The sequence below is a fragment of the Neomonachus schauinslandi genome, chromosome 12, assembly GCF_002201575.2.
Source record: "Neomonachus schauinslandi chromosome 12, ASM220157v2, whole genome shotgun sequence".
Lineage (NCBI taxonomy): Eukaryota > Metazoa > Chordata > Mammalia > Carnivora > Phocidae > Neomonachus > Neomonachus schauinslandi.
In genome coordinates, this window is record NC_058414.1 from 47,467,914 (window position 1) to 47,491,474 (window position 23,561).

The following is a 23,561-nucleotide window of genomic DNA, read 5'->3' on the forward strand; positions in this document are numbered from 1 at the left end:
AAGTCAAGAACACCCTTAAGTGTTATACCAAATTTTATGAATATGTACCGATGGGTATTTTTCTGGGAGGAAACTATTGTTTTCATCATATACTCAAAGGGGTAGATGAGTCCTCAGAGGTTAAGAACCAGTGTTCCAAACAAAGGTCTTTAGATTATTTCTTTGCCCTTCTTATTTATATTGTGTTTTCAGTTTCCATACTATTAAATTTTGGATGCTAATTTCTCAGTCAAACTTCAGAAACTAATATAAACACTTTTTCTGTCTATTTCTTGAAATCATTGTTTTCCAAAAGGATCATTTCTTGAGCTGTTTTTATATGTATAATAATAAATTATTATGAAAATAACAATTGTATAATAATAAGCTTCATCCATTCTATTGATTAAATTTTATCCAGCAGAAGTGCTCTGGATCTTTTGCTGTACTGGTCACAAACTCATTTCTCTCCCCACAGTTTATGGCAGGGGTGGGGAAAACAGTTAAATATAAAAGTAAGAGAACAGGGCCCATAAGACACCGTTATCTTCTCATCATGTCATTGTCCTCATCAAAAATAAAGTGAACTCAAATGAAAGGCTCCTCATAATGAACTAAATGAAGCCCAAAACATGTCAAATTCAAAGCTGTTCAATCTCTTCCTCAAGATGAATTTCCAGTGTTCTCTTTCTTCCGCCTCAAAGACCTTAACCTCCCATCTCGATCTGTTGGAATCCTGCTGTTCCTTCAAGTCCTACCTAAATTTTGAAACACTCTTCTTGATTTTTCTTTTTTTATTTTTTAAAGATTTTATTTATTTATTTGAGAGAGAGAGAGAATGAGAGACAGAGAGCATGAGAGGGAGGAGGGTTAGAGGGAGAAGCAGACTCCCTGCTGAGCAGGGAGCCTGATGCGGGACTCGATGCCGGGACTCCAGGATCATGACCTGAGCCGAAGGCAGTCGCTTAACCAACTGAGCCACCCAGGTGCCCCTCTTCTTGATTTTTCTAATGAGAATTTTGTTTGCCTTTTTCTGAATATGTATTGAGACATCACTAATTTTTATGTCATGCTGTTCTGATTTCTAGTTATTTGTATTCACTTCCTATACAATGTTGAAAGTTCAACGAGAACAGAAATGGTACCTTACTCCCCTTCAAGGTTCTCGCAGTACATGCAACATTGACTTGCATATCGTGACTGCCCAACAAGAGTATATTGAGCAGATTAAATCCACCTCACGGCCCTCCCCACCCTTCTGGCTTTACAGTAGTGGTTCTCAAATGGGGATGACTGTGCTCCCAGGGGATTTTTGGCAATGTCTGGAGATACTTTTCGCTGTCACACTGGAGGAAGTGCTACTGTAATTTAATGAGAAGTGGGTTTTAGTGCTGCTAAACATCCCACAATGCACAGGACAGTAACCCAACATTGATAATGCCCTCTGCTTCATGTCTACGTGTCTTGCTGTGCTTTAATCTTTTTGCAGTCCCAGAGGGAAGCATTGCAAAATTCCTGTCTTCTAGTTTGGAAATTGGAGGGAGGGGTACATTAGGGAATGAACCTAGTGGTCATTCCCAAGGCTAGAGGCAAAACATGAGTCTGGAGTGCCCTCAGCCTTTAAAGTCCAGAGAGCAAATCCAAACATGGTCTGTGATCTAGTGATTGGAAAATTAAGATAAATAGCTAAAATGAAGGGGCCAGAAACCATTAACAACAAACAGACAGACAGACAAAAAACAGAAAAAGAGAAAATCACAGGGTCCAGATAATGGGATAGTTGAATTCTGGTGATCTTTGGCAGGTGAATTTTTTGAACTATTTTTTATGTTCTCTCAGTATAGGTTTGTGAGGGCTTCAGTTTCAGTTAAAAGGAGCCAGAGATACAAAATACAGTTTCCATATCACCAAATGATTCTGAAATGTCTTTTGAGAGTTCTTATAACCCTTCTCCCCCCTTGCCCGGCAGTCACATTTTGAATGAGTTGAATGACTTAGAGGCTTAAAGGTTAGTGAAACTTCCATTGTATCTAGGTTACCGGGCAGGAATAATTTCACCCTAGAAATTGATAAAGTAAGTACATGTGGTAAATCAAATAATTAAATGTCCACTATGAATTGGTTGCAATTAATTCCTTCCACAGTGTAGCTCTCAGGAGTTTTCTGATTACCCTACATCACCTGAAAAACACACCTCTGTAGGTCTTTCCAACTGAAATTGAAAAATCACTTAGAATTGAACTCTGTAAAGCATCAAAATAGATGTTCTAAATTAATGTACTGTCTGAAATTATTTCTTATAAAATTAACATATTCTATTCTATACATTTCTTAGTTACTTTCACTGATTCTTCTAATTGGGAAATATTGACTGTTTAGGTTTTCGTAGTTCACTTAAGAGTGCAGAAATGATTAACTAATGTACAAGTTGGAGGGGCAGGCTTGCTTTCAACGAATTCAGTTAATTAAAAAAAATAATTTTGTTTTTATGAATTGCTTGGAAAATTGCCTCTTCTCACCTCACTCTGACTATTGATGTTGAAGAGACTTTCTAAATCCATTTTAAAACAAAACCTCTCAATTCTATTCTTCTGTCTGGGAATGTCACATTATATTTCCACCCTTCAGTTTTTCTACCTACAAATGGGTACTAAAAATACTGGAATATATTACTGAAAGGCTATAGGAATATTTGTAACCACTTACTTTTCAGAAAGAAAGCATGAGTCTATAGTTAATTATAAATTTCTTTCCAAATAAGACATGCTTACAAATATTCATGCTTCCTGTCTGAGAGGGAAAAAATCATAATAGGGAAAATATGTCCTAAGAAGCATGTGTTTTACAGAATACTCATTAACAATGAATGTGCCTACAATATGATAGATGTTAAGGAGTGACTGGGCTGGGGGTGAAGTGAAATGAAATCTCCATAGTAGGAAAATGCCTGCATTCAGATGAGCATAGGTTATAGGGACACCATTAACTCTAACTAGTCAAGACTTCTTTATAGCATCATGCATGATTAATGTTCCAGGGACCCATACCACTGTGGGCCTCCATGTTTCACTGCAGCCAGTATTTAAGGGAAATACTAAGCCAGTTCTTAATACATTTATCATCTGATAGACAAACCACTGTCATGTTATATTTCACTAAGAATGATAGGCTTGACATGCGGTCTGAAAATGGCAAACTTTTCAGGTAGATTAGTCACAAGATTCAATACAAACCCAAACTAAAATTAAATGAACTAATAATTATACCATGATCAGTTGTTTATTTTGTTGTAACTTACCTTCCTTCCTTCCCTCTTTTCTTTCTTTTTCTTTCCTTCTTTTAACTATCTATCCATCAACTAAGCATGTCTGCATGTACACTTATAAATAAAAAATTTGAAAAATCTTTTATTTGGAAAGAGCTTTACAATAACTATAGGATTATGCACATCTTTTTAAAAGTAAGTGGTTATAAATATTTCCATGACCTTTCAATTATATATTCTAGTGTTATGGCTATATTTACTCATAGAAAATCTGAAGGACAAATATATCAATGTATACACATAAATTTATCCTTATTAAATATATTTATCATATATACTAAATATGTATTTGAATGCCAATCAACTATTTTAACTACCAAATTACCAATAAGGGTTTTCTATTAGCATTGGAAGTTTTCAGATCATTAAAATCTGTATTTATAAATTTTTATCGAAGTTTCTTACTAAAAGATAGTTGCATAACAAGCCCACCAAGTAGTCCCTTGTCAGCCAGTCCATTCATTCTGGGCAAAGACTTATTGAATTTCTCTGGCCTTTACTAGGTTTTAGAGGTAAAAAGAAATGAACTGATACACAGGCACTTCCTGCAGGAAGCTTATTTACAGTCCAGTGGACTCTTCAATGGAAAGTTAGAACTACTTCAGAAAAAAAGGTTTTATAAAAAGTTTTCTTTTTCAAAAATTTTGTGTACTCTTGAGAAGGATGAGAAACGCATTCATTTTTTTTTTTTTTTTTCCTTTTCTGGTACCATTGCACAGTACAGATATTTGTACTTAGAATCCAGTTGAATTTATAATTGGCATAGAATAACCTAATAAGAAGAAAATTGAGTTCTTTTCTGGGTCAAAAGCTAAAAATTACCTTTAGTAAAAATATATGCTTTTATCTAGACCCCTAGAGTGCAGCTTTGCAAAAAATCCCACTGAGGGCTCCTGGAGAACACTGTAGACAGTTTTCTTTTGTTCATAAGCTTCTTCAACAGTCACTATGCGAGGTTCATTTATTTAAGAGGTATTTATTGAGTGCTTATTTTATGAAAAGTCCTATGTTAAGATCTTTTGAGAGATCACAAAGTGGAATGGGATTTACAATTTAGTTGCAGATAGTTTAACTTATTCTTAAAGTTACAATGAGTGACGATGTCAGTTGTTATTGTTTGAAAATATATAAGAATACATTTTTTACTATCAAGAAATTCTACAGCAATTCCTCATTTAAAGTTTGAGGAAAAGAATAAATTCCATGAACACTACAAGTTAACATATTAAAATAATTTTACTTCTTGTCCTGAATTAGTTGATTTTTAAATACTCATTATTCTTCTTGTTAAAAACTTAATCAATCTGAACATTTATGGATAAATTTATATTGTAGAGCATCTGGTGATGAAATGTAAAAATAAAATCTTAATTACCTCCCCCACTAGTTCTGCTATGTTAATTCAAGACAACACACTCAAGTATTTAGACAGATGGCTGTGGCGGCCATATTAACCTCTGATTTCTCTACAGGGAAGCAAGAGAAAGCAGAGCTCTTAGGATGTGTGCTTGTCTGCCTAGTTTCACACTTTGAAATCCTCGACAAATGCTGATTTATTCACAGCCAAATGTTTTCCTATCTGATTAGGCAGCTTTCTACTTCAGTAAGCATGTAATATGGAGGTAACTGAATTTCCACACTGAGGAGTGAAAAAACAATATTTATAGTTTGGAAATAAAACAATCTGGAGGAATCAGGACTGTTAGGATCATAAAGAGCTTCATAGGGAGTAAATTTCTGATGAATCTATACCATAGGGTTAAAGAGTTAAAAGCTTAGTTTTAAAAAGAATGAGAGTAGGCTATGTTTATACAATAAACAGCAGTTTTAAAGGACTGCGTTCATAATCAATTATCTTGAAGGCTGATTCTTGTCACTTATGATTGTATTATTCCTCAAACAAGAGGACAAGAGCTAGACAAGTTAGCATTTTATTTGAATTTGTCTCGGCTTACATTTTAAATAACACTTTTGACTTCTCCTTGGAAAAATGCATGCAAGTGGCTACTGAATGTGTTCCTCCAAAAAGTGGTGGATTCCAAGGGACTTTCTTTTTTTAAAACACCAATTAAATTGACAGAAGGGAAACAGGAAACATTCATAAGCATAACCATATAAAACTTCATTCTAGTGTAACAAAAATTTTATATTTACCAGTCTTGGTATTCAGGGAAAAAAGAACCACATTATTATCAGTAGTAGAAACATTATGTTAAAAAAAGGTAGCTAATAACCTGAGGGGTTAAGTAGACTTTGTTTAAATATCCAATCCAGGCAGTCTTATAATACATGCTCCAAATACATAACTCATTCTAAAACTCACTACATTTTGATTACTATTATAGTAATATTTCCAGTTTCAGGTACAGCTTCTACATTCATTAATCAACAAATATTAATGTATTACTATGTACCTGGAATTATCTAAGCATTAGATACTTCCATCAATAAAAGATATAAATCTGCATTACAGAATTTATAATCGCATATGACAGATCTCCTAATTGTTATCCTTTATAAATTTTGGTGTGTTAAAAAATATTAGCAAGTACTAATCTTTCAAAGTCAAATATAAAATGGATTTTCAGTCAGTAGATTAGAAGCTATAAGTATCTGTCTCAATTTCATTTGCCCTGTTTTCATGTGTATACTTTCCTTCTAAGAACAAGCTAAAGTGTATCCCCTCCACTTGTCTCTTCAGGATTTTTTTAAATTAGCACATCCTGTCTTAGTCAGTTCAGGATGTTATAACTAAATACAATATACTGGATGGCTTAAAAAACAAACATTTACTTCTCACAGTGATGGAGGCTAGGAGGTCCAAGATCAAGGTGCCAGAAGATTCAATGTTTGGTAAGAGCTACCTTCTTACTGCGTCCTCTCTCTCATGTCTCTTCTTACAAGGGCACGAATCCATCATAAGGACTCCACTCTCATGACCTGATTACCTCCTAAAAGCCCCGTTTTCAAATATTATTACATTTGGGATTACGGCTACAACACAGGAATTTGAAGGAGCACAATTCAGTCCTCTCTAAGTCTAGGCTATGAGCACTTGTTTCTCCTGCTCCTCTCCAATACACACATATATTGTAAAAAGTCTAGTTAACAAGATCAGTTCATTCGTTAATTAAAAAGATATTTGTTGATGGTCATCCAAGTTCAAGACAATGGGAAAACAAAGATGAATAAAACATAGTTTTGCCTTCAAGAAGTTTATTGTCAGCCCCCATATTCATGGTGCTCAAGCTTCCTAATATCAATGTTGCAGATTCCTACCCTCGCTCAGAAGAGTTTTATTAATATTCTATGGTTCTTAGAAGGGGTCTATCATTCTGTATCTTGAATAAGCACCCAAATAATTCTGATACATGCATGTGACCCATCCAACTCTGCCTTTATGTACCAATTCTAATATGTAGTCTTATGACTTTTTCATAATAACTACCATAATAACTAGTATTACCTTCCTGACTATACACCTAACATATTTTAACCAACTGAGCCACCCAGGCGCCCTCCACTTAACATATTTTATTAAGCCTCACCACACTCTTATGGGTCGGTATGATTACCTTCACTTACTAGATTAGAAAGCAGGGTCAGAGAATTTAAATAGCTTTACTAAATATTCACACCCATCCTTCAGCAAGCATTTCTTGAGATTCCATTATGCAGGAACCCTTTTAGGTTCTGCAGACACAATAGTGTACAAATCTCTAACAGAGGATAGATTTCTCTTTGATTACACAACTTATACTCTTAGACATCATGTCTTATTACTCTCTTGTTCTTAAAATATTCTTCTTTTCAATTCTGTTAGGAGGTTCCCAACATATTCCTTGTGCCAGAAAACCTCAAATTCCAGTTCTTTCACAATAGACATTTTAAAATAATGATCTATGAATTTTTAGAGAGTCTACTGATGAGCTTCAGGAAACTCAATAAAATTATTTTTTTATATAAAGTTTTTTCCTTTAGGAAAGAATCCTAGACTCTAACAGATTCTTGAAGGAAGAAATGATCCTCAAAACGATAGTAACAAGCGATGTCAATTCAGGTCAGCAGGCTAGAGTAGTCTCTTTGTCTGGCACAGAGTACGCACTCAAGAACTATTTTTTTTAATATATGAATTTCAAAGAGATTTGCATATCTAATACATTTGGGAAAACACTACAAAATTATACACGAATAAGTTGAGGGTGAATTATCTTAAAAGGTAACTATAGAACAGAACAAAAGATCACTTCTAGAGAGACCATGTATAGGACTTGAAGACAGTCTACAAAGGAGGTCAAAGAGTTAAAGGTGACATCAAGATTTGATCATGATGTTGACTTGAGGTAGCACTGGAAGTAAAGAAGAAGAGCAGCTAATTTGAGTCATGATGAAATACATTTTAAACATGTTAACTCTGGGTAGTGTTAAGTATTCCTGTGAATATGTTAAGTGAGACACAGGAAACACTGACCTTAAATCCGTAAGAGAGTTAGCATTAGAGCTACAGACTATGTAATTACTTAGAGACAATATGAAAATGGTGAAGTAAATTAAATTCTAAAGAAGGAAGAGTATTAAGAAGAGAGAACTGGAACCTGAAATTCAGAGAGGAATAAAAGGGACTATGGGAGTAAACAAACAAAAGTGCTGTGAAATGTCTCAGCTTACTTCCAGGACACAAGGCTTATTAGGTACTACTGAAATAAGCACCTGATAGACAAGAAGCATGAAATTTGATGTTTGCTAAAATAAGTATTTTTCAAAAACATTTGTTTTAAAATATAACTACTTCTTCCTCAAAATTCCTTAAAATTCTAAAAGATACATGATCATAACCCTTAAAAATTTATATTATATTAGGGGAGATACAGCATAGCTATATTCCAGATATAAGTACAAATAAGGATACACATAACAAATTTATTTACTTATTATCAATAAGAGATACCTGTTTATTTAAACACTGCTATATGTATTTATTAAAGTTTCTATGTATATATGTACTTATATACACAAACATATGTTCACATAATAGATGAGCCATATTTTGTTTTTTGCTATCAAGGAACTCAGAATAATGGGAGAAACAGAGCTTAGCAACAAATACAATATAGATGTGTAAGAAGTAAACCTCAGCATTATTAACTGGATGCTTTTCATAAGCAGGAACCAATGTGTTATAACATTCATGTCCCCCAACAGAGCTTACTCTCATTCATTAACTGCCAATATGGAAATAGAAATAAACACAGCAATAATGTAAAGAAAATGCACTTATAGAGTTAAGTAGGAGGTGAAAAAAGACATTCTGAAGGAAGTGGTAATTGAGTTGCATCATGACGAATGTTTGGAAAAGGTCATCAACAAAGAGAGCATGTGTAAGTACAGAAAATGAATAAGCGTTTGGTGTGCTTGAGAGCAAAATGTCGTGTGGTTTAGCTGGAGCATCTGACTAACGGGATGAGAATGGAGAGGTAAGCAAGGGTCATATTCTAAGAAACCTGAAATCCATTCCTGAATTTAAGGTATTTGATTTTGTCTTGGAGGCAGCAAAAAGCCATTCAAAACTTCCTTTTGTGGATATTTGTTCTCATGTTGGCAGGGCCTGATATAATTGGGTTTCTAAAATCATCACCATGTTTGTTGCATGCAAATATTTGGAAGAGAAGAGAGTCTGTAGGAACAGAAAAGAATAAAATTCTATCATAACCATCTATGTAACTGATAGAAGGAGCAAAAGCTAAGGTGAGATAACAGAATGGAAAGGTTAAGAGAGATCAAAGAGCTGTTTAGGAGGAAAACGAGTGTGTAATACTTTAAAAGAGTGAAAGGATAAGCTACTAAGAATTATGCCAGGAAAATAGACATAGATTGGGGTTGTTCCAGGTAATCCGGGTCATCTCTAAGAAATGTAAAATCAGTGACACCAGATTTCAGAGAGGGAAAGGAAAAAATAGTTTACCAGGTTTTGAATCACATATCTACTACTAATTAGCTACAACATTAGGGAAATTATTTAATCTCCTGATACTTGAATTTCTTCTCTTTGAATTGGGGCAATAGGATTGTATGATGCTTAAATAAGCAAATCTTATTTTTAAAGATTTTTTATTTATTTGAGAGAAAAAAAAAAAGAGAGGGAGGGAGAGAGAGAGCGCGTGCACAAGCAGAGGGGAGGGGCCGAAGGAGAGGGAGAAGCAGGCTCCCAGCTGAGCAGGGAGTCCCACGTGGAGCTCGATCCCACTGGGATCATGACGTGAGCCAAAAGCAGACACTTAACCAACTGAGCCACCCAGGCGCCCCCCAAAAAACAAATCTTATGAAATACTTAGCAGTGACCGACACATGGTCTGAGCTACATAGGTACTTACTCTTAATAGAAGAGACACTTTATGAAGAACAAATTTGAGTTGGGCCTTAAAGAATGTATAGAATAGCAAAATGTAGAAAACATGGAAGAAGAGAAACAGTAATGATTATATAGCAGATGTATTTGGGAAATGGAAAATAGTCAACTTTAACCGAAATGCACAGAATGGAAAGTAACAGGATGTACACAGGAAATCTATCTGAAGGCAGCACATGAGAAGCATAAAGTTAAAGCAATTTAGACTTTGCTCATCAAGCAACTGAACATCACCAAAGGATTTTCAGTAAGACTAACCTCTGAGGATAGATTAAATTTTAAGAGGGACAAGTAGAAGTGTATAAAGGTCACACAGTAATTTGGTCCAGACAAGATTACAACTGAGTTCTGTCTTAACTAACCAATAGCTTTGATCTTCTTTCACTGTGCCATATGGGTTATTTATGAACCCTGTTGCCTCCCATCATGGTACACTGAGATATAACCAAATAAATATATTGTTTGAAGAGGAAGGGTGATAAGTAGGTGATGGCCAAAACATAAGCTCTGAAGCCAGATGTGTTACCTTATATAAACTGCAGAATCTCAATATTCTTAGCTTTAAAAAGGATAGTGTTTGCTCACGAAGTTGGTGAATATAAAAGTTCCAGTTCTCTGAAATTGTCTATTACATTTCTGGGATAGTTTCCTGCTGCGTGTACTTCTACCATGTACCCTTAAAATAAAGCCTCATTAACTGAGGTTATTTGAACTTATATTCATTCTTTACAAACTATAAATTTTTAATTGACCTTTAGTGATTAAAATTATTTTATGGGAATTAAATAAAATTTTTTTGCTTAGAACATATTGGATGTTTAATACATGGTGGCTATTATAACATTAAGATGAGAAATGGATGAGAACAAGGAATCTGGAGCCTTACTACTTGGTACAAAGCCCAAGTTTGACACTTACCAGTCCTATGATGCAGGACAAGTTACTTAGTATACTTAATTTGAGGAAATAGTGTTACCTATTCTATAGACTTGTTAGGAAGATTTAATGAGATAGTATTTGTTAAAACGCTTAAAATACTTCCTGAAAAAGTGAGTTCTGGATAAGTAAATGACATACAAAATGAAATAAATACAAGACAAATAAACAGAAATGTAATCTCTTCATATTTTTCCTTGGGACATATCAGACCAATGACAAATATCAGTAACTGAGAATTGGTGGCTTGGAATGAGTGAAACTGTTTAGTCTTCTAAAATTCAGTCATTTTTAAATATCTTTTGAGCTACTTTTCCTTCATCCAGAATATTGTATCTCACTGTTCCAGTCTTTAATTTTTTTTTGTCCTTGTTATTACATGCAAGACTATGAATGAAATAGGCACTCAATGGATGTCTGTGGAATATAATAACTGAAATATTTTAAAAGATATATTGAATTTGACAAGCTTCATAAATTTCTACATTGATTAGTTCCTGAATTAGAAAAAAAAAAGATTATGACCAAAAAAAACCTGAACAATGCATTTCATGATCAGAATCTCAAACTCATAAAGATACACATTTTTCTAAAGCAAATTCGTGCATTATTTCCTTAAGTCTAAAATCCAACTGCATTTATTCATATTAACAATTCATACTAACCAAAATATGGACTGCATTAAAATTACAAGTTATAAAATGTACATGAATAATCATAAGGATAGCTAGGAATGGTTAGTAAGTGACATAAATTAAAATAAGTATCTAGATTGCAGAAAAGACAAGAACAATAACAATAGTACAGCAAATATCTAATCTTATAGTTTAGAATATGAACTATATTTTTTAATACTCAATACTGTGTATTGTTATTATCTTTATTTTATATAAGAAGAAAATAAGGCACAGGAAGGTAAACTGTCCAAGGTCATAGTAATAGTAATAAATGAAGTCAGGACTTGAACTCAGGCAATATAATCCCTGAGGCCACAAAAGGAAAACACAGTTTACATTATGTAAATAGTATTACTTACTTTTCTTTTCTTTTCTTTTTTTTTTAAAGTAAACTCTACACCCAACATGGGGCAGGAACTCACGATCCTGAGATCAAGAGTCCCATGTTCTATGGACTGAGCCAGCCAGGTGCCCCTACTTTTACTATTATTTTTTTTAATTTTATTTATTTATTTGAGATAGAGAGAGAGAGCACGAGCTTGGGGGCGGGACAGAGGGAGATGGAGAAGCAGGCTCTCCACTGAGCAAGGAGCCTCACCTGGGGCTCCATCCCAGGACCCTGAGATCGTGACCTGAGCTGAAGGCAGACACTTAATTGACTGAGCCACCCAGGTGCCCCACTTTTATTATGTTTTAAAAAAAGCAATTGAGATGAATAACTATGTGTTACAATATTCATATTTAAGTTTTAATAATTGTAGTATGTGAAATATTCAAGAATATCTTCCCAAGTGTCATCTTTATGCAAAATAAATATTAATTTGTTAATGAAAAAGCTTTGTCAACTAGCTTAATAATTATAATACATTTCCCATCTACACAAAGAACAAAACAGAAATCTGAGATAAACTAAACATGTTTCTCTGCAATCATGACTTAAAATTCACGTTACAAATATTATATATTTTATATATAATGGTTTAATAAAATGATAGGATGAAATAGATAAACGTACTTAAACTACATTTTTACGCAAGACTGGATCTTGGTAGACTCCATAAGATTTTGAAGAACAGATCAATACTGCTAGACTTCCATGAAAATCCAACTTAATGTTGGATACAAAAGGGCCATAAGCATATTAGTTGTATGAAGAAGTGAGATCTAAATCTCGGCTCAGGCTGCTACCACTTTATTGTTTTTGCTACTATAAAGTTATGTTTTCCTATTATTATCTGTACCTCCTCATTTCTGTAAACTTCCAGTTCTTATTGTCTCTTCAGTTATGGAGCTTCATAATTCCACTACACATCTCTCATGCTTTCTAATTTTACATGCTGCATTCCTGCAGTTCTCCTATATTCTAATTTCTGCAGATGTTGATTCTATAGGTGTGATATCTATATCCCCAGAGAAAAGATCTGATTGGGACAGTTGTTTGAATATAGTACTGCAGATGAGAAGAATTTGTGTTCCTCACACCTCGCCAACTAGAGCTCTGAGGGCAGTGTTTGTGCTTAGTGGATATAGTTAGCTCAGCAGGCTTCTAAGAGGATGAGGGCCCTAGGGCATGTCCTGATGGCAAGGAGAAGGGGGTGAGAGTGGGAAGAGCTGAAGAGGAAGTGCCAGTCTCATCGAGCTAGGATCAGAAATTGAAATTTGAGACTGCGGGAGTGACTGGAAACTGAAATGTTTCTTTCCTGTAAAGGAAGGACCCACAGAGAGAGGAGCCACAATCCGCATACAAGTCTCCTGACTCTTGAATTAAGAGTCTTGGCTGACTCTTAAATATTCATACAAATACTCATGCGTAGGAAGAAGCACTAAGGAACTTGCTGAAAAGCTAAGTAGGCAAAAAGCTAGGTAGGTAGAAAGCTAGAAAATTGCCGACGAAGATCTCAACTGCAGCGGGGTGCTCGTAAGAGAAAAAGTAGAATGCAAATCCTACTAAGTTAAAGTGGCTTTGTTAACACTACAGGCATTTCATTAAAAAACAAAAAAGATATGGGGCACCTGGATGGCTCATCCAGTCACCTGGATGGCTCAGCGTCTGACTTTGGCTCAGGTCAAGATCTCGGGGGCCTGGGATTGAGCCCCCCTCACAATCCAGGCCTGGCGGCAGGGAGCCCCACCTTGAGCCCTGCCTCAGGCTCCATGCTCAGCAGGGAGTCTGCTTCTCCTTCTCTCTTTCTCCCTCTGCCCCTCCCTCCGCTTGTGCTCTCTTTGTTTCTCTCTCAAATAAATAAACAAAAATCTTTTTTAAAAAAAGGATAGTTCTTGCCCTAAGATTAAAGGCCACCAATTAAAGACCACCAAGGATAATGAATATGCCCCAGGACTAAAGACCCTACTAAAAGTCTCAGGTCCTATCAAAGCCTCCAAAAATGCAGGATAATTCGCTAATTATTTCACTGCCTCCTACAATAAAAATAAGAAAATGTCAGAGGAATATAACAGAATCTAAAATCCTTACAACAAATGTGCCATGGAGATGGGCATATAATAATAATAATAATTTACTAGACATATAGAGAAGAAGGAAAATGTGATCCATAACAAGAAAAATAAGTCAATTGAAGTAGACTTGTACATGACTCAGATGTTGGAATTAGCAGATGAGAATTTTAAAATACTTATTAAGATTAAGACTTAAAGGAAAAGACAGCCATAATGAGTGACAGATACTTTCAGCAGAGAAGCAAAAACTATTTATAAATAAAAATGGAAATTCAAAAATTTAAGGCACAGTATCTGATGTGAGAAATCCACTGAATGGGCTTAAAAGTACATCAGAGAGAGCAGGTGAAAAGGTAGCTAAACCTGAAGATAAATTAATAGAAATGAACCAATCTAAATAAGAAAGTGAAACTTAAGAAATTAGAGAGCATTACTGTGATATGAATCAATATCAAATAGTCTAATAAACATGTATTTTGAGTCCAAAGAGAAGAGAGAGAGAAAGGTGTAGATACAGTGTGTAAGGAAATAATGGCCAGATTTGTTTGTTTGTTTCAAAATTGGACCTAAAATATACTATCTGTGAACTCTAAGCAATGAAGCAAAAAAAAAAAAAAAGGGAGAGAGGGAAATATATGGCATAAATAAAGGAAAGAAAGAAAGAAAACTGTCTATTCAGACTACACAATTGTCCATAAGAAAGTCCTGGAGAATTTTTAAACAAATTATTTTATCAATTGTACAAACAAGTCTTCCTATTAAGCTATAATAATCAATAAAGTGAGGAATTGGTATAAGAGGAAACAAATCAATGGAAGAGAATAGAAGTCTAAAATTAGAGCCGATCACATACGGTCAATTTCTTTTCAACAAAGGACTCAGGTAATCTAATGGCTGAAAGAAGTTTCTATTCTTAAGTGGTGCAATAGTAAATGGGTATTCATAAAAATAATAATCAAAGAGTTCTTAGAGAAAATACAAAAAACCCCACCTAAACTAACCATTAAAAAAAGATAAACTTCAAAATCCAGTATTTTTTTCAAAAGTAATCAAAAAGAAAATGAGAAAGCATGCTACAGGATAGGGAACTATAATTGAAATACATATATCTGACAGTGATTTATATCCAGAATCTATAAAGAATTCCAAGTCACTTAGACAAACAACTCAATAAAAAATAAAAGCTTGAACAGGCAGTTTATTAAATCAAATGCATCAATACCCAATAAGTACATGGAATGCTGCACAACATCATCAGTGTTTTGTATTATTTGGGAAGTATTACCACAGAGAGCTCCTTGCCCACATTAGAATGGGAAAAATTAACATTAATATCTCATTCTAATTCTTCTCCCTAGTCATCCCAAATATCTCTCCCCTGGGAAAAGAGTTGGCTACCCATGTGTACTTCTAGAAACATTTCATGCATAGGTGAACCTATAAAACATATAGCTGTTTTCCCTTTTTTAATATAAATATTAGCATACATTATACATTGTTAGTTTTTGGATATCTGTCCATATTAGTACAGAAAAAGATTGCTCATTTTGTTTGTAACTGCATCATATTCCATTTAGGGGCTTCAGTTTAGCACTATAAAAATCCTTCAAATCTTCAATACCAAAGAATCATTTCTCTTTTATATTTCTTTGCATAAGCATCAACAGATATGTACATGAACAATGATGGTAAATCAAAGGTAACAGATAATGAAAAGGTACTAGATAATGTTACTATGACAATCATACTGTGTGAATCAACTAATACCCAAATATCATCTAAAATATCAAGAAAAAATGACAACATTCCACAACTCTTAACTTTAAAACATGTATTAAATAATAAGTTTTTCCACTTGTCTTTACTAAACTCAGAATAAAAGAGTGTCACTGACTATGTGTTGCAGACACTTTGTATGAATGAACAATAAACAAAAACGGAGGCAAAAATTAAAGAACAGTACAGTTTATAGTAGAAGGTTTTGTAACTTTCAGAAAAGAGGAAAGGGATGGACGCTATATCATTATAAGCTCTTTAGTTTGTTTTAGGATCTATTTTTCCTCTCACATACAATCTTTCAAAAGCATGTTGTTACTGTTTTGCTTTTTTTTTTTTTTTTTTTTTACTTTCTCTTACCCTAACCTGATTGATGACATGAATGAACCCATCTTCACACTGAAAAAATCAGTACCTCCTTAAGGCCAAATCTCCCTCAGAGTGAAAACTGATTTCATGGATGTCAGCAGCCGTGAAACAACTGAAAGAATCAAACCTGCATTCAGGACAATTCGGGGCTCCTTGGCCACCATTGTCATGTGTACCATGGCTGGCATAGTGTTTCTGTGAATGGAGTATGGTTTCTGTGTATTAAACTTTGAAAAACTAGGGCAAGCACACAATAATAATAATTTTTTTAAAAGTTAAGTCCTCTCCCCACTCCAGTTCTCGATTCCACTCACTCCCCTCTCCAGAAACAGCCACTGTTAAAAATCTCTTGGTTCTCTTTCCTGTATGATTCTGTTATTTTAAACAAGTGGTAGTATGCTGTCTATAATAGTAAATGTAATTAAATGCACACCTGTAAAAAAAAAATCTTATAAATGTATTCACACCTAATAATGTAATTTAAAATTTCAAAAGCCAAACCTCAATTGCAGAAAGTGTGTTCTTGCTTCCTGTGCGGCTCAACTGCAGTAATTATACATGATACAGTACTTTCAAAAATATGAAGGACAACACAGGTGAAAGGTTGTAATGATGCATTGCTTTTGAGTTTGGAAATGAAGCCACCTGGAGGTCCTGAGCTTAAAAGAGATGTCTCACCACTGGCTTTCCCCCACTGCCCCTCTACATACTGCGATGAAACTCAAGCTTACAGACCTCTCAGAGTGGCACAGGAAAAGGCGGAAGTAACTCAGGCACCATTGTTCTGACCCAACACGTGGCTTGACCTGTAGCAGAGCTGCTATAAAAATGTAATTCTCCTTTAACCCCTCCATGTAAATCATCAGAAAGCTTTCCTCTACTGATTTAAACAAATTTGGTCTTTGACCTCTACAGTCAGAACTGGCCTCAACAGCTCTTTCAGATGGTTGTCCTATTGACTGTTTGATGTATGTCAACTGCCATAAAATGCAATGCTGTTTCATCACAGGTTTTCAAATAATGCCACATATGTCCAAAGTCATAGTAACAGTCTCTTTATTCCAAGTAGAGTGGTAGCATGAAATACTGCAGATTAATGAAATAATGCACTTTGTTGTATCAAGCTTTGGTATCGAATGCAGCTGTGATTTGCGGTATTGTTCAACCAGCTGCAACACCTGTCAACATGTTTCTTACGGAACTTCAAAAGGCTTCCAACAAACGCCAAATGCTTGGAAAGGGTCTCATGTGTATAAGTAAAAATTGTTCTGGGTCTGCGATTTTTGGTATTTAAGAACCAGAACAGTACACGGGTTCATAAAACAATCAGTTGCTTAATGATCTATCTGCAAACATTCAAATCTGACAATTTGAGATACCACAGAAAACCCAAGAAATTATATTTGCTCACTTTTCTGGGGGGGAGGGAACCTAAACATATTGAACACTCTCTAAATAAAACCTAAACTCTAAAATTAAAGCAAGATTTCCAGTCAAACGATATTTTCACAATTTCTTTAAGCATTAAACTTTTTTCAAGGAGTTCCCACTGATTGATATATGTATGTGTAAATATGTACATTAAAATGTATCAATATTGACACATAAATATTGTTTATTATTATATAAATTATAGCATAAAATAATAATTAACATACTAAATTACATATATTTATAAATATATAAAAATTTATATATATAAATTTATATCTTTAAGTTGAAATGTATTTCAACATCTTTTGGTAAACAATGTTTAATAAACTGTAATACAGGAAGATACTGTATTGAATATAGTATTAGAATGTTTTGGTACTTAATATTTCAAAAAATTGTTTTATTTAATTGAGACCAACTGGCCTCATTGCTTCTTATAAACTTTGCAATATATATTCAATAAAAAGGAATAAAAATGAACAGATGTTTCTCCTTAAAGAAGGCAGACAAAGATTTCTCTTACACAATAAATCAGCTGCTAGTGGATTTCTAGGACATTGCTTCAGGCTAACTATTTAGGTATAAAACTTAAAAAAAAAAAAAAGAGTTACCTCTGTGTGGATCCAAAATTGGTAGAGAAGATTGAACTGAAGATGAACAGCATATACTGAAGGTGGTACAAAGAGGGCTAGGGGAGAGTAGAATATCTGAAAAATTAAAAATTTTAAAATTTACACATATTAATTCTCAACATAAAATACACTTTTACTAATGGTTCAACATTATGAGCATAAACTTCATGAATACACCTTATTCTTTAGCAAATATACCTTATTCTGTATATTTTATTGCCACATTTGACTTTGCAACATTAATTTTCCACATGGTGGAAAGTTGGTGGTGATAAAGTTACAGACATGTTGGAACTAAGTCCACCAGACTTTTAGTTCGCATTTAATATTGTCTAATTAAAATAGCATACGTGGTGTGTTATTTCCTTAATCCTGAAAATGTTGGATGTGTTTCCTGGAAGTAAAGAGGTTTTTCTTATACACACAAATACTCACTTTAAGTTAAAAAGAAAAAGAAAAGAACATGTACCTTTATACCTTGACAGTTCCCAAAAACTGTTATTATGACCTGGCATGCTTAGTAATAAAATGAAATTATAATTTAAAAAAGTAACTTCATATAAGAATATAACAAGAAAATATATTTTTAAATATATTTTTATGTGGTTGATTGAGAGCACGATATGTCCGAATTTTTTCAAAGTTAGTAAGGAAGAAGCTATGATACGATGCCATAGTGGAAACAAAAATTTTAAAGGTCTGTATTTCCTAACAGACGGAAAGGCCTCTGCCTTGGAAAAACAACTTATGCTTAAACCGCAGAACTGGTTAGAATCAACTAATAAGCACAATCTGCTGTGTTCTCCTAATGACTTTGATCTCCAAGAGTGATTTCATGTTGTAAGAAAACATTTCATTAAATGAAACACTAAACAAATAAGAATAAAAGGAATCTTCCCTCCACTTTACACTTCGGATTTTATAGAGTTAATATTTCCAAAAGACTAGCTCTTTTAAAAACATTTCTTCTGAACATTAAATTTTATTTCTAAATTATTGTTAAAGCCTTTGTTCTCAGGTCAGTATCATTTCAATGATGTTTAGTTGTGATGATGCATTTGAAATTGGACGTTTACATAAACCCATCTAGTTTTTTTTCGAACCCTAAGTCATGAAAAATCTCAACTGTCATCACAAGCAGGATCAGTTTTATTATTTATAAATGTATTATTCAGCAATGGATTGCACTAGTAAGCAACAAAAGAATACTGGGCTCTTTTTCAAGACAGCCATTTTAAGTCTGGGTTCTACTACAGAATCTCTCCATGATGTTCACAAAGTTCTTAAACTTCTCTCGGCTTTAGTTTTCCCAAATGAGTGGTGAAGGAGAAAACCATTTGAAACTTAACCAACCTTTTGGTTCCAAAAGATCTGTGATACTATTTTGAATTTTTTAAAAAATATTTATTTATTTATTTTAGAGAAAGAGAGAGCGAGCGAGCGGCGAGTGCGGGGAGGAGCAGAGGGAGAGAAGCAACCTCCCCACTGGGAGCAGAGCCTGATGCAGGCTAGATCTCATCACCCTGAGATCATGACCCGAGCCGAAATCAAGGCAGCTGATTACCTGACTGAGCCACCGAGGCGCCCCTGTTTTGATTTTTTTTAAATATATTCAAATAGCTCTCTTACAACAGGTTAATAAAAAGTATCTGAAACATACATATAGCCTATGATAAAAGTATTTTAAGTTAAAGAGTATTTTGGAATCTTTGAGATGTGAATAAAAATGTAAAACAACTTATCTTGGATGCTTTGATTTGGAAAGAGAGCACATACCAGATGAATATTTATATTTCATTATAATTCCCCAAAGTGTGGAGAAATGGTCCTTTCAGATAGTAACAGCTGTTATGGAAAAGGGGGTTCTATGCTCAACTAAGTTGTGAAGTAGTGACTTAAGTGAAATTTCGTCTGAGAACTTCTCAGAGTCTTCGCGATGCTAATGTGAATCACAAGGGTGTTAGCCCATTGAATACTTTCTTAATGTGTTTCCCATAGGATTAGATTTCCTAAAAACAGTTTCGATAAACCAATGTCTCAAATCTTACAAATCAGTAAATATAACTTGCAGAAAACTGGAAAAATGAGCTCAGCGTGAATTTCAAATAAGGAAACTTCTAGTAAGAAATAAAGATAAAGGTCAGGGAATAAGTCACATGAACTATGTGAAAGTTAAATTCTTGTGATTTATATAGTACTATAAAAAATCTAATGATACAACCAAGTTTCTAATTTCTAAAATGGAAAGCAGCTTAGTAAATGTTCGGGTCTGAAAATCCCCACTCATCTTTTCTACTTCACATCTTCACATTTCCAAATTCTTTGTAATTTTTAAAACCAACTTAAATGTCAGTTCCATCATAAAGCTGGAAATGGTACTACTTTGGGAGGAGAAATTTCTCCTTCCTCAAAGTTGGGTCAGGGGACATTACACTGCTTACCAAATATATCCATTTCTGCTGTGCATTCAACTCATGTCATTCTGATTCCAAGGCTCTTGAGCTTTAAATTTGACTGTCTTCCCTAGGTTATTTTGTTACCTTTTAATAGAGGTCATACATAACCCGTTCACAAAGAAGAAAATAACCCAGACCTGTCTGTGTGAAGACAGAATGAGGATAGGTCTAGAGGTGACCTTAGGCTAATGGACAGAAGATGAGTGGGTTTTATTCTGCTCAAGTGAATGGAGCAGCCAGGGGTTGTGTGAAGGGGACCATCAACTAGGACATTAAGGAGAAACAAACTGAGGGTTCTAGAAGGGAGGGGAGTGGAGGGATGAGTTAGCCAGGTGATAGGTATTAAAGAGGGCACGTTCTGCATGGAGCCCTGGGTGTTATATGCAAACAATGAATCATGGAACACTACATCAAAAACTAATGATGTACTGTATGGTGATTAACATAACATAATAAAATAAAAAAAGGGGGGGAATATAAGTACCTCAGACTTGCTGAAAGTGTTAGTGTGCCAAGAGATTGGTTTGGACTGTGGGATTCACAGACAGATCTGAGGGAGACTGTGAATCCCCTCGACATCACTACAACAAAGTATGAGCTTCTTGCTTGGAAGCATATGCAATTTTCTAAAGAAACTATCTATGGCTTTCATCAGAAAGTCTTTGGTGAGTCTATGACTCATCACAGCCAAACAAAAGCAAAAAACAAAAGATAATTTAGACTTTGGTCAAAACCACGAAGGGAGCCTTTTAATGCCATTCTAAGAAGACTAGATTTATCCCAGGCTGTGAGAGAGCAGTTAAAAATTTTTTTTAAAGCTTGTAAGAAATATAAAAATAGGTTTGAAATCTATCTCACTAGCCCAGTGAAAAATAGCACCCATTTAAGCACAGCTGTAGTCATGAAGATAAAGGGGCAGAATACATGCAAGGGATCTAAGGCTTTGGTAACTATCTAAACATAGGACATGAGAGGGACAGAGGAGTATCAGAAGACACCCAGATTTGTAGGCTTGTATGTTGGGTGATACTGTTTACTGAGATAGCAGACAGCAGGAAGAAGAGGTTTATAAGGTTCAACCTAGGGAATGCTTGTTGGAGTCCTTGAGGTATATCCCAAGGAAGCTGTTGAATAAGCAAATATGTTGTACAAATATCAACTGAACTGAAAAATGACACTGAATTTGTAGGTTTGGATGAGCGGAGCAGTAGGCCTGAAATCCAGACCTCACTAAGTTTAAAAATCACTCAAAAGAGGTACTGAGATAGAGGTAGGGATTACTTACTTCTCTTTCTGTAAGAACAAGGAAGGAGAGAGTTGGGGGTTTTCCTTCAATAGAACATATGGATGGGGGAGATGTCATGTTTTTTTTAATGTGAGAGATATGAATATATTTTTGGTATATTCAGAAAGAGCCAGTTAAGAGGAAGAGGGACAGATGTCAAGAGTAGCTGGTCAGACAAAGTCCAAGGCAGGAACTAAGACAGGAGCAATGTCACCAATTTAAGGATAAGACCTGCAGAAAAGAGGTGAACAATTTCTATAAAACTAGAGACAAGAAAGTGTGTGCACTTGTGACTTCACAAATCTTAATGCATATATCTGAAAAGAAAGTTGAGTGAGGGAAAACCAGAAAAACTCACATTCTCTGTGAAGTTTTAAATATGTTCACTGGCTGAAAGCAAGGAGCATGAGAGGAGAAGAGCCCTTGAGACTGCAGAATTCTGGAAGGTCTTCTCCCAGGTAGGGAGGATGGTGTGGTGAACAGCACTGACCCCTCAGCTCTGTCTGGAAGCCGTGCATGGAGTGGCAACAAGATGCTCGCTGGTGCTGCAGGGCACCCATGGAGTTCAGCAAGCTGGGTGTGGGAATGAAGTAGGTGGGTGACCGAATTCAAGCACAGCTTGGGGATTTCAGGGCAGATGCAACAGAAGGAGGCAGACTTTTCCAGAGTCAAAGAAATGATGCACTTCAGGTTGGATGAAGTAGGAGATAAAGCGGTGAGGCATGACAAACTGGGAGGAAAAGCAGGGATCGAGAGGGGAGAGACGTCCAAAAGTAAGCTACAAAGCAAACTGGTTCAAGTTAGGTGTCTAATTACTTTGAATGAAATGGGAAAATAAAATTAGCTCCAGGATTCATGTCTATCTTATTTTAATAAAATAGTCGAACTTTACTAATATCTGTACTTGTATGATTCTCATTTATTTTTATAATGCTTTAGAGAAAAAAAATTCCTTCATAATTGAGGAAATAAGATTGAATAATCAAGTACACCATCCCACATTCCTGAAAGCTACATAATCTATCACGACACAGAACCAGATCTTGTGAGCACAGATAGAGTCTACTGATCTCTATCCTTAAAACACATCTACTTAAATTGTATGTTTGGATTAAGTGCTTGTGTTTTTACTTAGGAAGTCCTTATTTTAACTAATCTAGGCCCATCTTTCTGTTCCCATTTCTATGCTTTTATCCATTTTCCCCTTTGCCCATTCCACCTTCTTAAACATCCTATATTCTAGCCATACTCAAACTTTATGCATTGAATTGTGTTTCCCCAGAAAATATGTGAGGCCAACCCCCTGTACGTCAGAATGTGACCTTATGTGAATAGATTTTTTTATGGAGGTAATCAAAGTAAAATGAGGTAATTAGGGTTGGCTCTAATCCAAAAATGACAGGTTTCCTTATAAATGGGGGAAATTTGGACACAGAGGCAGACAGGCACACAGGAAGAATGCCATGTGAAGGTGAAGGCAGAGATCCGTGTGATGCGTCTACAAGCCAAGGAACACCCAAAATTGCCAGCAAACCACCAGAAGTTAGGGGAGAGGCATGGAACAGATGCTTCCTCATAGCCTTCAGGAGGGACCAACCCTGCCAATACCTTGATATCTGATTTCTAGCTTCCAGAACTATGAGGCAATAAATTTCTAAGACCCAGTACTTTGTTATGGCAGCTCTGGGAAACTAATACACATACCATATACTTTACTTGCAATTCACTAAGTTTACTATACTTTTTTCCCCCCCAAATTTTGTGTTTTCAAAGACATGCTCCTTCTACATAATATTCCATTTACAACCTCATTCTTGGCAAAATTTTAT

General features: G+C 35.0%; 1 protein-coding gene across 1 annotated transcript in view; it reads right to left on the minus strand.

Moving 5' to 3' along the window:
• AGMO (alkylglycerol monooxygenase) overlaps nt 1-23,561 on the minus strand; it is a 333,164-nt gene that overhangs the window by 175,007 nt on the left and 134,596 nt on the right. The window contains exon 5 of the mRNA XM_021689765.1: nt 17,971-18,066. Coding sequence (XP_021545440.1) covers nt 17,971-18,066 — 96 coding nt within the window. The remainder of the gene's footprint in view (nt 1-17,970; nt 18,067-23,561) is intronic.